Source organism: Leptonotus elevatus, chromosome 2 (genome assembly GCF_054856555.1).
Source record: "Leptonotus elevatus isolate MCC_2025b chromosome 2, RoL_Lele_1.0, whole genome shotgun sequence".
Classification (NCBI taxonomy): domain Eukaryota; kingdom Metazoa; phylum Chordata; class Actinopteri; order Syngnathiformes; family Syngnathidae; genus Leptonotus; species Leptonotus elevatus.
In genome coordinates this window covers 9098811-9116647 of record NC_141240.1, presented here as the reverse complement: position 1 = coordinate 9116647, position 17837 = coordinate 9098811, and the positions used below count along the sequence as shown (strand labels likewise).

Sequence of the window (17837 nt, the reverse complement as noted above, 5' to 3'; positions counted from 1 at the left end):
GTCGGATTCATTTCCAGTGAGAGTTGGACTTTGCCATGGCTGCCCTTTGTCACTGATTCTGTTCATAACTTTTATGGACGTAATTTCTAGGTGCAGCCGAGGCGTTGAGGGGGTCTGGTTTGGTGGCCTCAGCATTGCATCTCTGCTTTTTGCAGATGATGTGGTGCTGTTGGCTTCCACAAGCCTCAATCTCCAACTCTCACTGGAGCAGTTTGCAGCAGAGGGTGAAGCGGTTGGGATGAAAATCAGCCCCTCCAAATTTGAGACCATGGTCCTCAATCGGAAAAGGGTGGAGTACCCCGTCTAGGTTGGGGTTGAGATCCTGCCCCAAGTGGAGGAGTTCAAGTATCTTGGAATCTTGTTCACGCGTGAGGGCAGGATGGAGTGGGAAATCAACGGATGGATCGCTGTAGCGTCTCCTGTGATGCAGACTCTGTATAGGTCGGTTGTGGTAAAGAAGGAGCTCAGCCAAAAGGCAAAACTCTCGATTTACCGGTCAATCTATATTCCTACCCTCAACTATGGTCACGATCGGTCGTGACCGAAAGAACAAGGTCCCGGATTCTACACTTCCAAATATGGGAAAGCTTGCACCAGGTGCTGTCATCCTTGTGCTCTGCACCGTGGTGAGCACCACAAAAAACAAACGCAGTGTGAAAAGGCCTTAAAGGCCTCAAAAGCGTTTTCACATTATGGCCTATTTACGCACAGCACGCCATCAACCAACTGGAGTCATTCCACAGCTCAACGAGTGGGAAAAACCTTCTCATTACTTCCTGGTATACTGCAAGACAGGCACTTCCATAATGTTGGCAAACTTGCACCAGGGTGCTGCCATCCTTGTGTGCTGCTCCACAGCGAACACCAAGAACCTCAAGTGCTGTGTGAAACATGAAATTTTTCTTTGTTTTTTAAACATTCCTTCTTGTTGGTTGTACATGCAAACAGACCCAGACTAGCAGTTGGGGGCAGATTTAGTCCTGTAATTATGCTGCAGAGGCCACCCCCAACAGACAGTTGCTAGCAACGTCACGTGGGCTCTTAGAAGTGATGACTCACTCTGATTCCATTTTTAACAGTGGGGCTCTGATCAATGAGTTCAATATCATTCCAAAGGTTACGGTGTTGGATGCACCCTGTGGGTGTGTGGGGGTGTGCGTGTGTGCGTGTGGGGGGGGGGGGGGTGATAGGGAGGGGGGGGGCATGCATGTGTGTTTGTGTGCGTGTAATGTTTCATCATGAATGAATTGCTAAAATGTGAGCTTCATTTGTATTCTCCGTTCCTAACACAGTTCATATCTGTCCATTCCAGTGTTTATTTTCCTCTCTTTTTTTTAAATTCATCATCTTTCTTTTCCAGAGTCTCCAATCCAATCCAGCAGTCTGGGCTTTAATACGTGCTTTGGCTCCATCCTTTCAGAATATGAATTCTATTTCACTCTCTTTCATCATGCTTGATGCTATCTTGATGTTCAGTGAGCATCAGTGACCACATCAGCACACACTACTATTTATACATGACGTTTTACAATGTGGCTGTGGGATGTGGCTCTGCTTCTCCAAAAACTGTATACAGCCGCCCAAGGAACTGACATTGGCTGACACACTGGGTGCTTGCTTGATGTTCTCCAACTTCTTCCTAAAGCTTCACTGAAAAAAAAGTACTAGCAACACTAAGGAACTTTCAGTTTAGGTTGATTATGGCGACAAAAGCGGTAATATTAAGTCTGAAGGAAGACCACATTTCCCATGAGGACAAGCGCAATGGAAACAGGAAATGTCAGCTTTAACAGTACGGTGGAATTCAACACTCTTCGGTGCCTAATAAGTGTGCATTGCACAAGGACCTATTGCACATGTCACATGATTAACAAGTATTTTATTTAATTTAAGAACTCAGAACTTTTATAGAGTCTATCTGCAATGTTTAGTGTGCCCAAACCAGAAGTATGTCATCGCTTGAGATGCCAGATACAAATACTGTACATCAATTTTACTCATCATTGACTGTAAATGATTTATCCTCCTCATCTAAAAAGAGAAGTCATTTTTATTATATATATTTTTATTTTCATTTCTTCTCCCTTTTACTGGGCGGCAGGGCGCTGCCCTATATTGCCCTCTATTGACAATCTGCTACTGGTCATTTCAACGCATTTTCATCATGTGTACATGATGTAGATGTTCAAATTAAGTAAATTCAAAGGATTTTTTAAAATGTATTTAACGGACTTTGCGTCACTTACTAGCGTTTAAGAAAAGCTGGGGCGAAACCCTAACCGCTTTTCTTCACTTGTTCCAATGTGTGTGTATGTGTGCGCACACATACGTCACTTTCATGAACATGGTGGATCACAGTCTACGGATTCCCAGTGCTATGCAGATCATAGAAGGTGGCATACTAGGTCTTTGCATGGTTGTCTCTCCTCAGTCATGTCAAACCTCTTGTTCAATGGGCATCTAAGCTTTGCTTTTCAAACTGTTTTTCTCATCAGAAGGTAAGCAGCCAAATGTTTTCACTGGAAATCTCGACTTCGAGACAGCTTCTCTTTATGTTTCATGCCAGGCAGAGATGGCAAGGAGCCTCCACAGTGACAAAAGAAGCGTGTCTACGATAGATGATAAGGCCTTGTATCTTAAACTCATAATGCAAATTGGTGGCGAGACAGCAAATACGTACAGGATTTGTAAAGAGTGCAAAATTAACAATTTGTGTTTACTGAGTTTACACTCTAGACAGGTCGCTAGCGAATCACAGGATACATATAGTTTAGACCAGGTGTCCCCAACTCTGGTCCTTGGGCCCCTATCAGGGCCAAGGCATAAGCTCACTAAGATCCCTGGTGGTCACAGGGCCCTGAGAGAGAGAGAGAGAGACTCATACTATCAAATGTTTGTTTCTGTAGAAAAGGTGGGGTTTTTTTGACAGTGTAGTTTGCTACTGCCATGCGCTCTCTCTCGCTCGCCCTCTCTCCGCTAAATGTTTATGCTCCAGTCCTAAACCTGTCTGTGTGCATCCTGGCTGGCTCCAGCCATGCCGTACGCGCTGCGTACTAGAGGGTGACACAGGAGTGGATTTTCACTCCCAGCGGGGCTGTCCCATCCCACTCCCACAGACAAAAATCTCGGCCATGAGTAGTTTAAATGAAAAACCCTTTTTGATCTTTTTTGGTCTGATTTTTGTATTATTATTGGATAATCCCGACCCCTTCTGCTTCCATGAACTTTTGATCCTCATTTCCCATCACAATCTTGTAATTAAATGTAAAGTTTATTCCCACGGATTTAGTACTGTATCAGTGAATCAATCACAGGCTGATTGTGTTTCTGAATTTGCTAACATTCCTGATTAAAACCTAACAAGCTTCTCTTTGGGGCTGTGTGTGGCCAGTAGGGGGATTTGCTGAATGTGCCAAATAGTGAATATTGATATATTGATAATATTGAATGCATAATATTGAATGGATACTGCGCTGTGGTGCGTGTTTTTAACTGTCGACAAAACGGAATGTGCAACAAAGTTGTGTTGTTTTATTTTATGTTTTATTTTTTTAGCTGATACCAACTTAAAATAGGGACTCTGCCATTGCTGTTTGTATTGACAGTTGTCAATGCGGATGCATATCAAAGGACACACTCGCTACACTGGAACGGCCACCTTGGCGCATAATGGTCTGCCCAGTTCTCAAAAAGATGCAGCAAGGTTTGCGCCTGCACCAACGTCAAGTTACTCTATCTACAAAAAAAATAAGTCCCATAAGTTTGAAAAGACTGAAGCTGTCCTTGACTCATATTTCTGACAGAGCACCCTGGCAAACAAGCTAGACCAAGTGAAGGCCAATTACTTATTAAAATGACTCCTGTGCCACATTTGGCAAATTCACTGAAACAATTGCCAGAACCCAGGCGGGCAGCAACAAGTCATCATCACACAGCACATTTGCAACGAGCACACACTGGGCCCTGCTGCCAGCTCCATTAAAAGATTTGAATCAGTGAAAGCGAGACGCTAGAGATGCCTGGTAAAAGTTAATGGAATTTTTACAAGCTCAATAGACTTGATGGAGACGCAAGTGTCCTCATCAAGTGCAGATCCATTTCTCACAGACATATTGTGGCTTTTGGTTTACTTAACATTTAAGTGAATGTGATCACGGATGCTAGTGTATGGGTTTTTGGCTTCCCTCAGGGATTGGCTAGTCTCCCAGGCTCCTTTCTCAGCGTGTATGTTTTTTTGACCAAACAACTGTTTACATGCAGAGGCCTACTCCATTTAGTGGCTTATAAACAACTTATAAACAACAACAGCTCAGAGAGGACAAACATGAACATGAAAGACTAAATTGAATATATCTTAAAAATCTGTGGTGTTAGGACTAGCTAGTTAGTAGCTAAGTTGTGAAATATACTGCGACTCCAGACCGCCAGCTCTGCTCTCTAAATTTATTCCTCGTGATGTCATGTTACCTTGCCAGAACCACGGGAATCAAGTGACAAAAAATCCCCGTAACGACTTCCTTTATGATGTCTGGTGTAACTACATCTGCCCAAAACATTTACACCCCCGTTACATTTTTGCTTTAAATACACCAGTAAGGCCAGATGGAGAGACTTTTCATGTAAATCATGATAATTTGACAGACTGATGAATATATTCATACAAGTTATGAACTTAAACCCCTAGCGGTGATAATAACTGAGATAATAAGGTCTTTAATAAGGTTGCAACGTTATCATAGCCTATCAATGCCACACTACCACCCGCTGGCCAATACCTGCCATTACATCAGTGCAGAACGTCACCTCAATTTTTGGACAGGACAATGCGGTTAAGATCGTTACCTGCCACGTGGGGAAACGGTTCATGACCATCCCTGGATACAGGGCTGTGGTGTCCTTGAACAAGGCACCAATACTCACTGGGAGCTGAAGCAGCCCCCTGCTCCAGTGGGTGCCACCAACAGTGTGTGTTCACTGCGATGGGTCAAATGCAGTGATCACATTTCAAGTACTGTGGATGTGTGTACATGACCAAAATAAAGCGGGGGGGAAACATAATTTCATCTATGATTGGATTTCTACTGTATGCATACAGTACTTAAATCGGATTGACATTATACTCTGCATACAGTACATTCAAGCTGTGGCATGTGTATATGTGTGGCCTCGGCATGATATGGCATTACCTACAGTACAGGCCATAAGTTTGGACACAGTTTCTTATTCAATGCATTTACTTTATTCTCATGACTGGTTACTTTGGAGATTCTCACTGAGGGCATCAAAACTTTGTATGAACTGATGTTGAGTTATGTATTTAACAAAAAAAAAGTGAAACAACTGGAAACACAGTTTATATTACAGATTCTTCAAAATAGTCATTTGCTCTGGTTACTTTTTTGCTTTTGACATTCTTACCTCTGGGAACTCCTTAAAGACTGTTGGGAAACCTTTTCAGGTGACTACTTTTTGAAGCTCATCGAGAGAATGCCAAGAATGTGCAAAAAAATTAATCAGCAAAAATGGTGGCTATTTATTTATGTATTTATTTTATTATTTTCACCTTTTTTTGTTGAGTACATAACTCCAAATGTGTTAGTTAGTTGTCATAGTTGTCGTCGTAGTTTTGATGCTTTCAATGAGAATCTACAATGTTCATAGTCAAGAAAATAAAGCATGTATTGAATGAGAAGGTGTGTCCAAACTTTTGGCCCGTACTGTATATTGTACATGTGAATCTGCACGTGCACATTCTTCCTTGTATTCACGGTGAAGACCAGAAGGTCAGATGCAGGCTGTAAACACAAACTCATGTCCACCGAAGCCCAATCCTGCAACGAAAACACACTCTTTGCACTGCAGATAAATCTGTGCACCACCTTGCGCTCGGGCTTAATGGAAGCAGACTGTACACCCACATTGGAGACTTAAGCGCCATGACCACTTGGGAGGGTGTCAATCTGCCCAACCAATGACATGGCATCATTTGAATAATTGAAATGGCACACAGCATGAAAAAAATGTGGAGAGGAAAAAAAATGTCATCAAATATTAAATTTTGCCTTACGAAGGAGTTATAGCCAAGGTTATATTTTATAAGCTTTAGGCCCCGTCCAGATGGAAGCAAAGCCGGCTTTGTTCCTCAAACAAATCTTGTACACAGAAGCATTTCAAGACTTGCGTGTGTCCAAAAGAAGACGCTGAGTACGTTTAACGGCTGTAATGTATATGCCAAGTCTGGAGTGGCGCTGTAGCGCAGCCACAGGGAGTTGACGGAAAGCAAAGAAGAAGAATCAGCAAAGAAGACAAACACTTTTTTTCTAACTTTATTGCAATCTACAGAACAAACATGGCTTTGCATGTATCGAAACAACATGAAAAAGACAAACACAGGAGAATTGACAATGGTGGGAGATTCAAGTACAACACCACTTGCTGACCGTGGGAATAAAGAAGCAAAATATTTTGCTGCAAAAGCATAAGCAAGCTCAAGAGGCTACGCAACACGTCTACGACATGGCTATTCGCCATTGTTGTTGACAGACTGACGGTCCCGCGAGAATTGGTGCATACGTCATCAATCTGCGACAATGCGTCGTCATCAAGCTGCGACCATTACGTCATCACTGGAGGAGTATCATGCATATGGTGTCCAGACGGACGCGTACGAGGCGCGTTTTGAAATCTTTCCACTTTGGAGCACGGTTTCAAAAGTGATTGGTTTCAAGCTCTGAAACCGCGCCGTCATGTGGACGAACGGCTTAAAGGTCTCATATTATTCAACTTTTCAACATACTAAAATAGTTCTCAAATGTGTAAAAGACATGTCTGTGACATGCATTCGTCAAAATTGACTTTGAATCTAATATTTTGGCTGTCCCTAAATCAGCCAACAAACACTGCTCAAAACAGCCTGTTTCAGGGGTGTGTCACTTTTATGTAAATAGCTGCACCAGGCCACGCCTAGGCCATACCCTTCTCTCGAAGGGGCAGTGATTTGGGTCATGGTAGCCATGTGCTAATGTTGTGAATGGAAACGACTGGCCATGGCAGCAGAAGAAAACAAAAATGCAGACATGTCTTTTACACATTTGAGAACTTTGTGGAAAAGTGGCATAACGTTTTACCATAAGAAAAAATGGCATAAAGTTACTACAGAGACTATGTTGTAGCGTTAGTTTGTGATTGTTTAGGCAATGGTTATTTTGCCGTAACCGGCAAATCTCCCGCAAATGCTATTTTGCTGTGAATGTTTCAGATTTGCTGTGAATGCTTGTAGACATTTACAAGTGGTTATGAATAACACAAATGTGCACATTTAGGCCACTGCGCGGTCGCAACGTGCAAGCAGTCTCGTCGAGTCCACTTAGCACCCGGTTACCATCGCAAAGTCACGTCAACTAGGTGGCGAGTTGCCAGTCACAGCAAATTAACCACCGCGGATTGTATCTTAACAAAATAATAGGCAACCGCTTCATATTATCCAACCACCGTCTGCTTTATCATATCTGACCTCTTGTAACCAAACAACCTCCACCCGACAAATGTAGCTCCCACTTTAGCCACTAAAAATACACCAGTAATATGGTAGAAGGTGCACATCTCTTATTAGAAAGGATAGGAAGGAAGACTAAATCAAAAATGTTAAACTTGCATCTTTCCCGTTTGCAGTCGTGTCACACTGTTGGGACCGATCCATTATGTTTAAACGTGTTGCTAATCCAGTTCTGAGCAACCTTTCACTAACAAAACTGTCCTGAAAACTGAAATGATGTCGGTACACGTCCTTCAAAAATAAAATTAATCCACTGTCTTCTCAAAGACTTGGGACGAAGGAAGCAACCCCTTTTTCCTGATCAATGTTTCCCCTCTCCACGGAGCATTTGCGAGCAGGGAGAGAAAAAGAAAGGAGCAGCCAGCTTCTCGAATTTCAGTGGACGTGGCAAACCTTTACCAGAGGCGGGGCCACTAACACGAGAGGGCGGGGTCGAATGCACTTCCGTGTCTTGTTGACGTCACTAAGTCACGGAAGTTTAATCTGCCCGTTTGAAGCACACATTTGAGGAGAAAGCTAAAGAAGTCGCAGACTGACTTTTTTCATGCCTGGTTGGATTGTAGACAGGCCAGGGATGCATATTATTGATAGAAAACCCCACTAAAAAGCATTTTCATACTATGGGACCTTTAAAAGTAAGAAACTTGTGAGGATATATTGAAACTGGCTTTCGTGTGGACGGGGCCTTAGTGTCTTGCTGAGAAACTGCCTACATATGTGCCGACAAAGCTTAACACAGACTTAGCATCTATTCTAAAGACGTCTTACGCGCTCTTGATGCAGTATACCAATAAATTGCAATCAAGATTTGTCCATTTACAATGTTTTGATCAATCAATCTGAGAGGTATTATTTATTTTTTAGACATACAGAAGATATTTATTTTTGTCGTTTTTTGTTTGCAGTGGCGTGAGGGGGGGCTACACGATAACCAGGCATTGTTTACTTGGTATAGGATCTAAAACTAAATCTAGTCAGAGTGCACCTAAAGCTGTGATTGGCTGGTGCCCAGTTCAGGGTGCACTGGGCCTCTTGCTCAAAGTCAGCTGTGAAAGGCTCCAGCGGCATCCTAATGAGGACAAGCGCAATAATAATAAATGGATGGTGGTGTACCTAATGTTGTGACTGGTGAGTGGACTGTATGTGCAGCTAATGATGTGGCAGCTGTACACCAGTTGCAATAGAAAAGGGAGAAGTACTTTAAACAGATGGAACATGTTAAAAGAATGATGTTAACAGAAAAAGAAGTGACTACAAACAGCATGCTACTGTTTCTGGAAGCAATGTAATAATGAAGAGTGGGCTGAGGCACAGGCATTTGCAGTACATTTGGTTGAACCTCTGCAACAAGTTTGAACTCCAATGTTTGATTTCATATTCTGGAATGTGTAGCCAAAAATATCATGACACTTCTCATTATCATGGTTTCTTTTGCCAGAAAAGTTCAAGTAACAAAAACAGGGTTATTCGAGACGTTTAAAGCAAGTATCAGCTTTTTTCCGCTTCTCCAAATATGCAATCGTGCCTCTTTTTTGTTTTCGATGCAGATCATTAGCCACAGTCATCTGTGTGGAACATTCATACCTCGGTTGCCAGATGTGACCTCAAGTGATCCTTGTTTACTTTCTTTTTAGATATGTTTGATGTGAGTCCAGCTTCAGCCGACTTAGCAATTACTGGGCTATTTTGAAATCCTTCTTGACCATACATCTGTCTCAAATAACAGGGTGTTGAATGGCACTATCCAGTGACACTGTTCTAGTGTGTCTGTGCCACTGACTGGCACTGCATAACTACGTTCCCCATAATGCATTGGCACAGGGTTGTATTCTGGCATTGGGAAGAGGATTTGGATCATCATGGTAAAGTTTCCATTCACCATCCTCCCAAAACTTGGTGCAGTAAATTTCACAAACGCAATGGGTCGAAAAGTAGGTCGTCTGGGCTTCTCAAAGTCATCATTAGATATTAGGAAAATGTGAGTGAGACTTTCCTCTCAGGTTGCCAGCAGAGATGGAAAAATGGCGCAGGAGAAATGTGCACTTTTTTTTCCCCCTCCACTCAGTTCAACCAAATAATACATGTTGTCCAAATCATATTCTTAACGTTTTAGCTACTTTTTTTGTTTGTAAGTATGTCACCACTTGCTACACAAGATCCATACATTATTCACTAAGGACTCGTGTAATGTTTCAAGTAAGAAAAATGCTGCAGTGTTTTCAGTGGAAAGTAAGTAGTAAGGTATTTTTGCACAATAACAAATAAGCAATAAAAAGAAAAAAAATCTGGGTGAGGTAATACATTTCCAAGTGTGTAATTTCCCAACAGTGATCTGTCTACCAGATGCTTGGCCTACTAATTGTGGCTTCTGCATTCATTTTTCACATTTCTTTTCAACTCACAGGAAACCCATCCATCTATGTGACATATTCAACAGAAAATGCAAAGCATACGGCAGACCTCAGACTATGGTGACATGCAAAAAAGTGGAAATTGAACCAAGAAGTAAAGGGAATTTAAAAGAGTTTCTATACTCACGGTTGACTTCTCAAACATCCTCTTCAGGCTATCAAGCGGGATGTCAAATTTTTCGATCCTCTTAGCAGCTTGCAGGTCCTCTTTGAGCACTGGATCTTCTGATGTCTCTACCTGTGGCCTATGGTGGCCTTGGGAGGGGATGCCTGAGGACGTTGGGCCCGCCACAACCTCTCCATTTCCTGATTGAATTTCCATTGTCCTCAAGAAACCGTATCCCCCACCTTCCTTTTCCCTTCAGACGAGGAAGTGTATCGTGTGGGTGACAAGATGAGGGACTAACAGAAGGTGAATGAAAATTGTTGCAGGGTTACTCTTTGTGCGAGCAGCTCCACAAGTTGAGCAGGCTGGAAGGAGGAGGAGAAAGGGAAAGTTCGCCAATGTTTTTTTCCCCTCATCTTCCCTGTAATTACTCGCACAGAGGGAAAAAGAGTGAGGCTGCCAGAGCAAAGAATGGAGCAGAGCAGAAAAGCATTTCAGATTCAATACGATTAACCTTAAAGAAATCCTTTCTTGCAGGAGGCTGTCACGACTACTTTTTATTGCATTTGGGTCCTCAGACAAATTTCCTTTTTCTCAGAAATTAAAAAAGTCAAGACAATAAATGTTCGGTACATGCCAAATGTTGTGAATGCTTAAGACCACATGATGCTTACCCAATACAGCATGGCTGGAGTGATGTGGTGCACAGGCGAAAGAGAAGCCCGTCAAATTTTATCCTGCGAACTAACGAACACAAATATAGCACTCCACATACTGTAGTTTTTTTTTGTTTTTTTACTTTTTCTTTACTCTACCTGACACTCAAGTTATTCTGCTCAAATAAAGGGAGCATGCACATAGGCCTATACCAAACAATTTCACTCACTGTTGTGCAAATTGCAAAGAAATGTAGCAGGGGAGGCATATCAATCCTTTTAGATCCACTACTAGTCATGAGACTAAGACAAGATGCTCTGGTAGTGAAACACCTTCAGTGTGCCACATCCAACCGCGCGGTGGCCAGAAGGTTTGCTGGGCAGCACTGTGTCACTGTCAGGAGATGTCACGAGACAGGCAAGTACACCAGGAGAGGTGGTGAGAGAAACATCGCACGAAACACATGTCAGAGAGTTTTGGCATGAGAGGTGTAAACATTCTGCTGCATGTAACATCCTCCATTTTGACTAATTTGGCGGTGGGTCAGTGATTGCTTGAGGCAACATATCCTCAGGGATGGTGCTACACTGGGTTAACCCTTGTGTGGTGTTCGGGGTTTGTGGGACCCACGTTCCCACACAAAACACAAATTGAGATAATGGGTGCTGTAGCCCCATCAGAAGTCTGTGTAGCTCCAGTTAAGCCCCTCGGGAATTATATTTGATATTTTAAAATACATTTGTAGATTATATTCTCAGCCACCCTACTGTATATATCGGTTAAGCACCCCCTTTAACCCACACTCTAAAAATTGATTGATTAAAAAAAAAAACGGTTTAGGTGAACGGTATGGGATTTTTAATAGGTTTTAGGTGAATTCATGAGTACATACTGACACGCACGCACACATGCACACACACGCAAATGCACATACTCACGCACATACAAAAATAAAAAATAAAAATAATAATAATAAATAAAAAAGAGAGCAATGATGATGACATGTCGAATCGGTAAAATTACAGAATGAACAATACTGAGCTCTCTCTCTAAAAAATTTAATTAAATTAAAAAAATAAAAATAAAAATAAAAACTACCAATCTAGTAGGTTAAGATCATATTTGCTTGATTAACCAATAGACTGGTCAGACATTGATCACTCCGGGTGGTTACAGGCATACCAATTTTATTGGTTAGCCAAACAACCAATGAAATTGGTTACAATAGGAAGTCTAGATAGATCACTTTGAAATATATTTATTGTATCATTTTTATTGTATTCTAAATGTATTTATTAATCATTATAAGCGATTACAATATATAATAAATTTATACATAAATAATATAGTTAAAAAATTGAAATGTGTGTTTACATAGATCACTGGGCATAACCAGCTCAGATTTGCCCTGAGATTATGAGGTTATGGGTTCAATCCCTGGCCCTGTCCTACCAAAGACTATAGAAATGGGACCCATTTGTCTCCCTGCTTGACACTCAGCATTATGGGTTGGAATTGGGGTGTTAGATCCCCAAATTATTCCTTGAGCGTGTCCACCTGCTGCTCACCGCTCCCTCAGAGGATGGGTCAAATACGGAGAATGAATTTCGCCCCACTTAGGTGGATGTGACAATCAGTGGTACATTTGACTCTATTTAGACTGGGACCAAATAGTCTCAGTTTAGAGTCAAATTTACTCTACTGTGTACTCTCTGTTGCTATTTAGTTCAGACCTAAATGCAATCGAGGACCATCAAGCTATCATGGTGCATCCACCGCCACATAGCAATGCGGGCTGTACAGAAATCTCCACAGAAATGTGCACGTTAGAACAATCTCTGATATCATTTTTTCCACTTTGTTTTTTAGTGTCAACAACACACAAAGAAAACAAAACATTTTAAGAAGACTTTTAGTCACCTGACCACAAGGGAAACTTGGCTAGCTCCCCAGAAACAGATGAACTGATTTCAACCTCACCACCCATCCTGTTTTTCATAACTTCTCTTTGCCAATAAAAAGAAGGATGCCACACGTGTCCATACTGCACCCATGATGTTGGATACACAGGAAATAAAGTACTTCTTCCTGTGGTGGTTTCTTACACTTTGTGGCAATTAGCTTTTATGTCCTGCACACTGCCACGTTTAAAACTTGATTCAATGTGCCCCCCCCCCCCCATTTTTCTTCACAGAGGATAGAAGAACAGGAAGTAAATGATGATGATGAACGTAAGTGAGCTGAGTGATGGCATTATGAGATAGTGGCGTCTTAGTAACAAAAGCCAAAGATAAACACACTTTGAAAGTCAGACAGACCCGTGAATAAAAAGAAAAGAGAAAGAAGTCAAGAGGCAATCCAGATAATCCTCTAATCTTAATGAATGATCTGTCATGATGAATATATTGTGAGGACATAGTAGAACTCCCTTTATACTTGGGACAGATACATTATTCAAAGAGTGCCAAAGCAGGAGCCAACAACGTTTTCATAAACAGTGTTAGGGCTAAAATGCAACCAACTTGCCCGGCAAGTTTTCCCTTAATACAATGAGACAATATTTCATGTCTTCACAGGCTCACCGGGATAAAATTACTGTTAAATGCCAGATTCTATTACATAGGAGAGGACTCCGCTTTTGTTTTTATCTTCTTTGTTCATGTTCTTCTTCATGGTGTGCTGGGGTGTAGTTAGCTTTTCTTGACTTCAAGGGTTTCTCTCCGCAGTGTTCTTTAAACAGATGTGTCATCTGCTCCCCTTACCAGCCATCAACTTCTTCTTTTTTCTGTATATGGAAAAGTAGGCTAAATGGCCATCGTCTGGTGTTATTGTTGTGCCTTGGGAGCAGTAACTTGTATTTAAAAGTGAAAGTCCTTGAGGGAGGTGAAAATGTGACTATTTACAGAAAACCTAAAACTCACATTAAGCTGTCTCTTTGAGGTTCATTGTAAGGCCTCAAATGGCTTGTAAAATATCAGGATATAGTGGTCAAAATAAATCCTATTTACACGTACAGAAACCAACAAAAATGCATTTTCAAGCTCAAAAGGATCAAGAAAATGCATGTCATTGTTTAATTATGTTACCTTTCGGTATATGTACAGGTATAGTTTAGGCATATACTGTGCATTCCAGCAAATGAGGAACCAAATTGTTTACAGGCCAATGCTGCCCTCTAGTGGTTACAGCACAACCTATATCTGCTGTACAGCCTTTCAGTTTTTTTCTTTCTTTTTTTTTAGGCCAAATAAATTTACATGGCGTGATTAAGATGAGCATTCAATTTTAAAATATGGATTCTTAAGCGTGAAATAGAGTACAATTCCTTTCCGTGTAAAGTCAAACTTTGAGTCCGAATTAGGATGGTAGGGCTGGAGGACCTTGACTAGTTAGTCATTCGTGAATTCGGCTTCATGGCTTTTGTTCTTTAAATAATTAAAATGGCAAGACAAAGCGCTTAGGTTTTTGTTTCTCCCCTCTTTCTTCTTATTTTTTAAGATAAAATAACATTGACATTCACTGTGGTGGTTCCCGTACTACTTGCATCGTTACAATTTCTCCACTGGGCGACGGTACAACATTAAAAAAAAAAAATGAACCAAGCAAAGAAGCCTTGGCAACTACGTAAGGCCACATCGGCACCGTGAAGCAGGAAAAAATGTCGCAAACATTAAGCATACTAACGGGTTTTTTGACGCTCATATGCCAATTGTTATAATCGTATAATAAACACATTGCACAATTAGAAAATTATTGTAATTCTGCCAGACCAGGCAACACGGATACATTTACGTTAACAGTGTGAAGGTAGCATGTAGACTGCTACTACATTTCCGGTTTGTTAACAAAATAAGAGATCATGGTTAAACGCAAAGGCGTTCCCATTACAAATGTAAATGCATTTTATGAAATATCTGTAAATGTTCAAAATTATCCATAACGATGATCTTCCAATCGTCGGATGTGCACCAAATGTTGCTCTTTTTGTGGCGAAAGCCCGATTTGTGATGCCTTAGAAACCTTCTTTCTTATTTTGAAATACCCCCTGACGTCATCATCGGACAGAAGCCTACACTCTATTCCACTCATCGCGTTGTTTTTGCGAACTTGACGGGTTCTACTCCGGCAACGATAGTGACTTTCGCTATCCAGGTGTCTCCCAAGCCAATTCTCTTCGGCAAAACCAAAACAAACAGGTACCGCCATTCTTATAACATGCAAGACCGTTGTGGTTTGACAGGTTCGGTAAGACGAGCAGTTTCTGTCACATGAGTATGAGGAGGAGGAGGAGGAGAAAGGAATGTTAACAGATGGAAATGGTCGTTTTGACAGCTAGCTTGGCGTTAGCTTGAGCAGGTAATGTCGTCTAATGCGTTACTTTTTCCCCAAAATGTCTGAAGGTGTTACAGGAAGGTCGAGACCGGTTGTAGCTTGCTTGTAGAACACACACAAGAAGTAGACATTGTTCATGTGTGCGTATTGACCGAGTAGAGTCAGCCTGTTTCTGCTTGGATAGGAAAGCTCAAAGTGCATCGAGACTAACAAATGTATTTTACCGCTAGTAACTTAGTTTCCTTAAGTTTGTACGGTAACTATCAGTTTGCGGTGTTGTGTTGACAGGGTCAACATTATTCTGGATACCGACGGTCTCCTTCTCCAGAGAAGCCGAAGGGTTTTTAATCCCCAGCAGGCATCAGCAACTCCTTCTTGGGAGGTTTTCCGCGGATTTCTCCGGTTTTGTGTGATGTAATGCCAGCGTGGGACGATCATGCTGCTGCTGCCCAGCAACCGAGGTTGAGGTCTTCTTGACTTGATGACGATGAAGCTCCCACGGAAGTGACCCCTGTGGAGCTGGCAGCCCAAGGAGGGCACTCACTGCAGCCATGGCATCTAGCGAGAGACTCTACGAGGTCTGGATGCTTTACTGCACCAAGGTGAGATGCGATCCAATTGCTCCATTCTAGCACTGTGTCTGACGTCTCATTAGTGTGTATTTGCAATGACACAGGCTATGTAAATAGTGCCAACAATACTTGTTCTGTCTGACATAAGAACACACCACAGCTGATCTGAAGCCACCCCGTGTGTGCTACAGAAGATGGTCACGTCAGCTTGTCTCATCATTTCTCATCATAACATGGGCACTGTTGTCAATGAATGTTGTGCACAACGTGCAGTGTTTACTGTGGAGATTAATGAGCTGACTCTCAAACCGAGACAGCACGCTTGAGTCAGCTGTTGGTTAGATTTAATTCACCTGCCTATAAAGCCTAAGCAGTTGCATGGGTCCAATCAAAGCAGCCTGCCTGAGCTGCTCCTCGTGTGAGTTTGGCTGCAACAACACACTGCCCACGCTAATCCCTGGTAATAACATGCACATTATGACAACCTCCCCCTTTTAAGAGTATTTTCTCCATGAAAGCAAAGCTGTGTGTGGAAGTAAAACTTGTATGACATGATCTTGAATACATGTTCATCTCAGCTAGTGACATGGCCCTGCACGCACGCGCACACACACACACGCGCACCCCCACATACACCCCCACACACAGAGTCATTTGTGAAAAGTATAAATATTGGTCAGAAATCTCAGTAGTGTGTGCTTGCATTGAGTCAGGAAAGATGTCAGTTTCCGTTATGGCCTTGAGCCAGAGTATCTTTTGGCAGATTCTGAGTTGAAAGGGGGGGAAACATTTTTTATGCATGTATTATATTATTTATTTATAGATGTCACCAAAAAAACATCACAATTCATTCCCAATAACACATTAAAAAAACAGATTCACCTTGTTTCCATTTACCAAAGTCAACCATTTCTATAGCGCATACTCAGTAACGCTATAGGGAGCACAATTCGTCAGGGGAGCTCAAATTGGTAGTACAGCGGCAAATGCTTAATAGTCCATCAATTTCTTGAAGTTTCCCATCCTTCGTCAATTGCTAACAAAACGGGCATCCGTCATTAATGTATTGACGGACAACCGTTATGTTCGACAGTTTTGCTTTAGTTCTTCCTCTGCTTCTTCTTCGTTGGTCTGATTTCCGTTTGGTCTGTTCCGCAACTCTTTTTCTTTTTTGTCATTATGTGACATGATGACAGCGCGTCTAGAGGAAGTGACGTGTCTTATCCATATGTAGTAAGTAATGGACATAATAGTCATTCCTCTATCCCTATTGGTTATGAATTATGACACATCTTAGTCTATGTGCATCACACTTAATAACTCGAGCTTTTATTGAAGAGAGTAATGATTAGACAAGTCTTTTCCAAAGTGTGGAGCCAAGGAACCTATTTTATGTTTAAAAAAAAAAACTACATGGTAAACCAGCAAACAAAAACAACAAGTATGCATAATGAAATAGTGATCTTGACTCATTTAGTCAAAATTTGACTTACTCAGTGTGGAATCTGGGCTTGTATATAGTTGATTACAAAGCTATTATACATATCTTGCAGGGAGCCATGACTTATTCTGTTGCATGAATGGCAGCAGGTCTATACAGGTTGGCTGTGCTGTACCTTTTGCCATCCAAATCAAGAGCAGCAAACTTTATTTATATAGTACAAATTTGCCTGCCACAACATGCCAATTGTATATTTAGAAAAAAATAAATAAATAATGTAATGACAATAATAGTCGTTAAGAATGATATTGTGAACATATCATTTCACTTTTAACCAAACTATACAAGGCATGAATTGTATTCAGACCTGCACTGTTCGGTCAGCTTTAAACAGACCAGAGTTTGTTTCCCACACGGATCCAGACCTTTTGTGCAGGTCTGAATACACACAAACGAATCCTGGTGCGGACCGAGACCCACTTTTTGAGGTGGTCTCGGTCCGTTTCCAAACTCACTCGGTGCGGTTCGCCTCGCAGTCTGAATACAAACCACGGCTGATCCGCTCCAAATGCAGGACATATGCGCTAGGGGTGTTTAAAAAAATTGATTCGGCAATATATCGCGATATTACAGCACGCAATTCTGGAATCAATTCGATATGCAGCCAAATCGATGTTTAAACATACATTTTTATGGGAATATTCAACAAAACGTCTTACTTAGGGTTAGGATTCACACATTAAGCATGGAAGAATGTTATATT

The 17837-nt window shown here is 41.6% G+C and overlaps 2 protein-coding genes across 6 annotated transcripts in view; one reads left to right on the top strand and one right to left on the bottom strand.

Moving 5' to 3' along the window:
- The window catches only part of xirp2a (xin actin binding repeat containing 2a), a 57537-nt gene extending 47122 nt beyond the window's left edge, over positions 1-10415 (bottom strand). The window contains exon 1 of the mRNA XM_086069272.1: positions 10094-10415. Within this exon, the coding sequence (XP_085925398.1) occupies positions 10094-10288 (195 nt within the window). The 5' untranslated portion in view covers positions 10289-10415. The remainder of the gene's footprint in view (positions 1-10093) is intronic.
- Positions 10416-14796: 4381 nt separating this feature from the next.
- nbeal1 (neurobeachin-like 1) overlaps positions 14797-17837 on the top strand; it is a 39434-nt gene continuing 36393 nt past the window's right edge. For 4 of the 5 annotated variants that reach the window (XM_086068096.1, XM_086068095.1, XM_086068094.1 and 1 more), the window contains exons 1-2: positions 14797-14925; positions 15350-15663. In XM_086068096.1, the coding sequence (XP_085924222.1) occupies positions 15613-15663 (51 nt within the window). In that variant the 5' untranslated portion in view covers positions 14797-14925; positions 15350-15612. Of the gene's footprint in view, positions 15086-15349; positions 15664-17837 lie in introns of all 5 variants that reach the window. The other variant, XM_086068093.1, reaches the window with a different exon arrangement.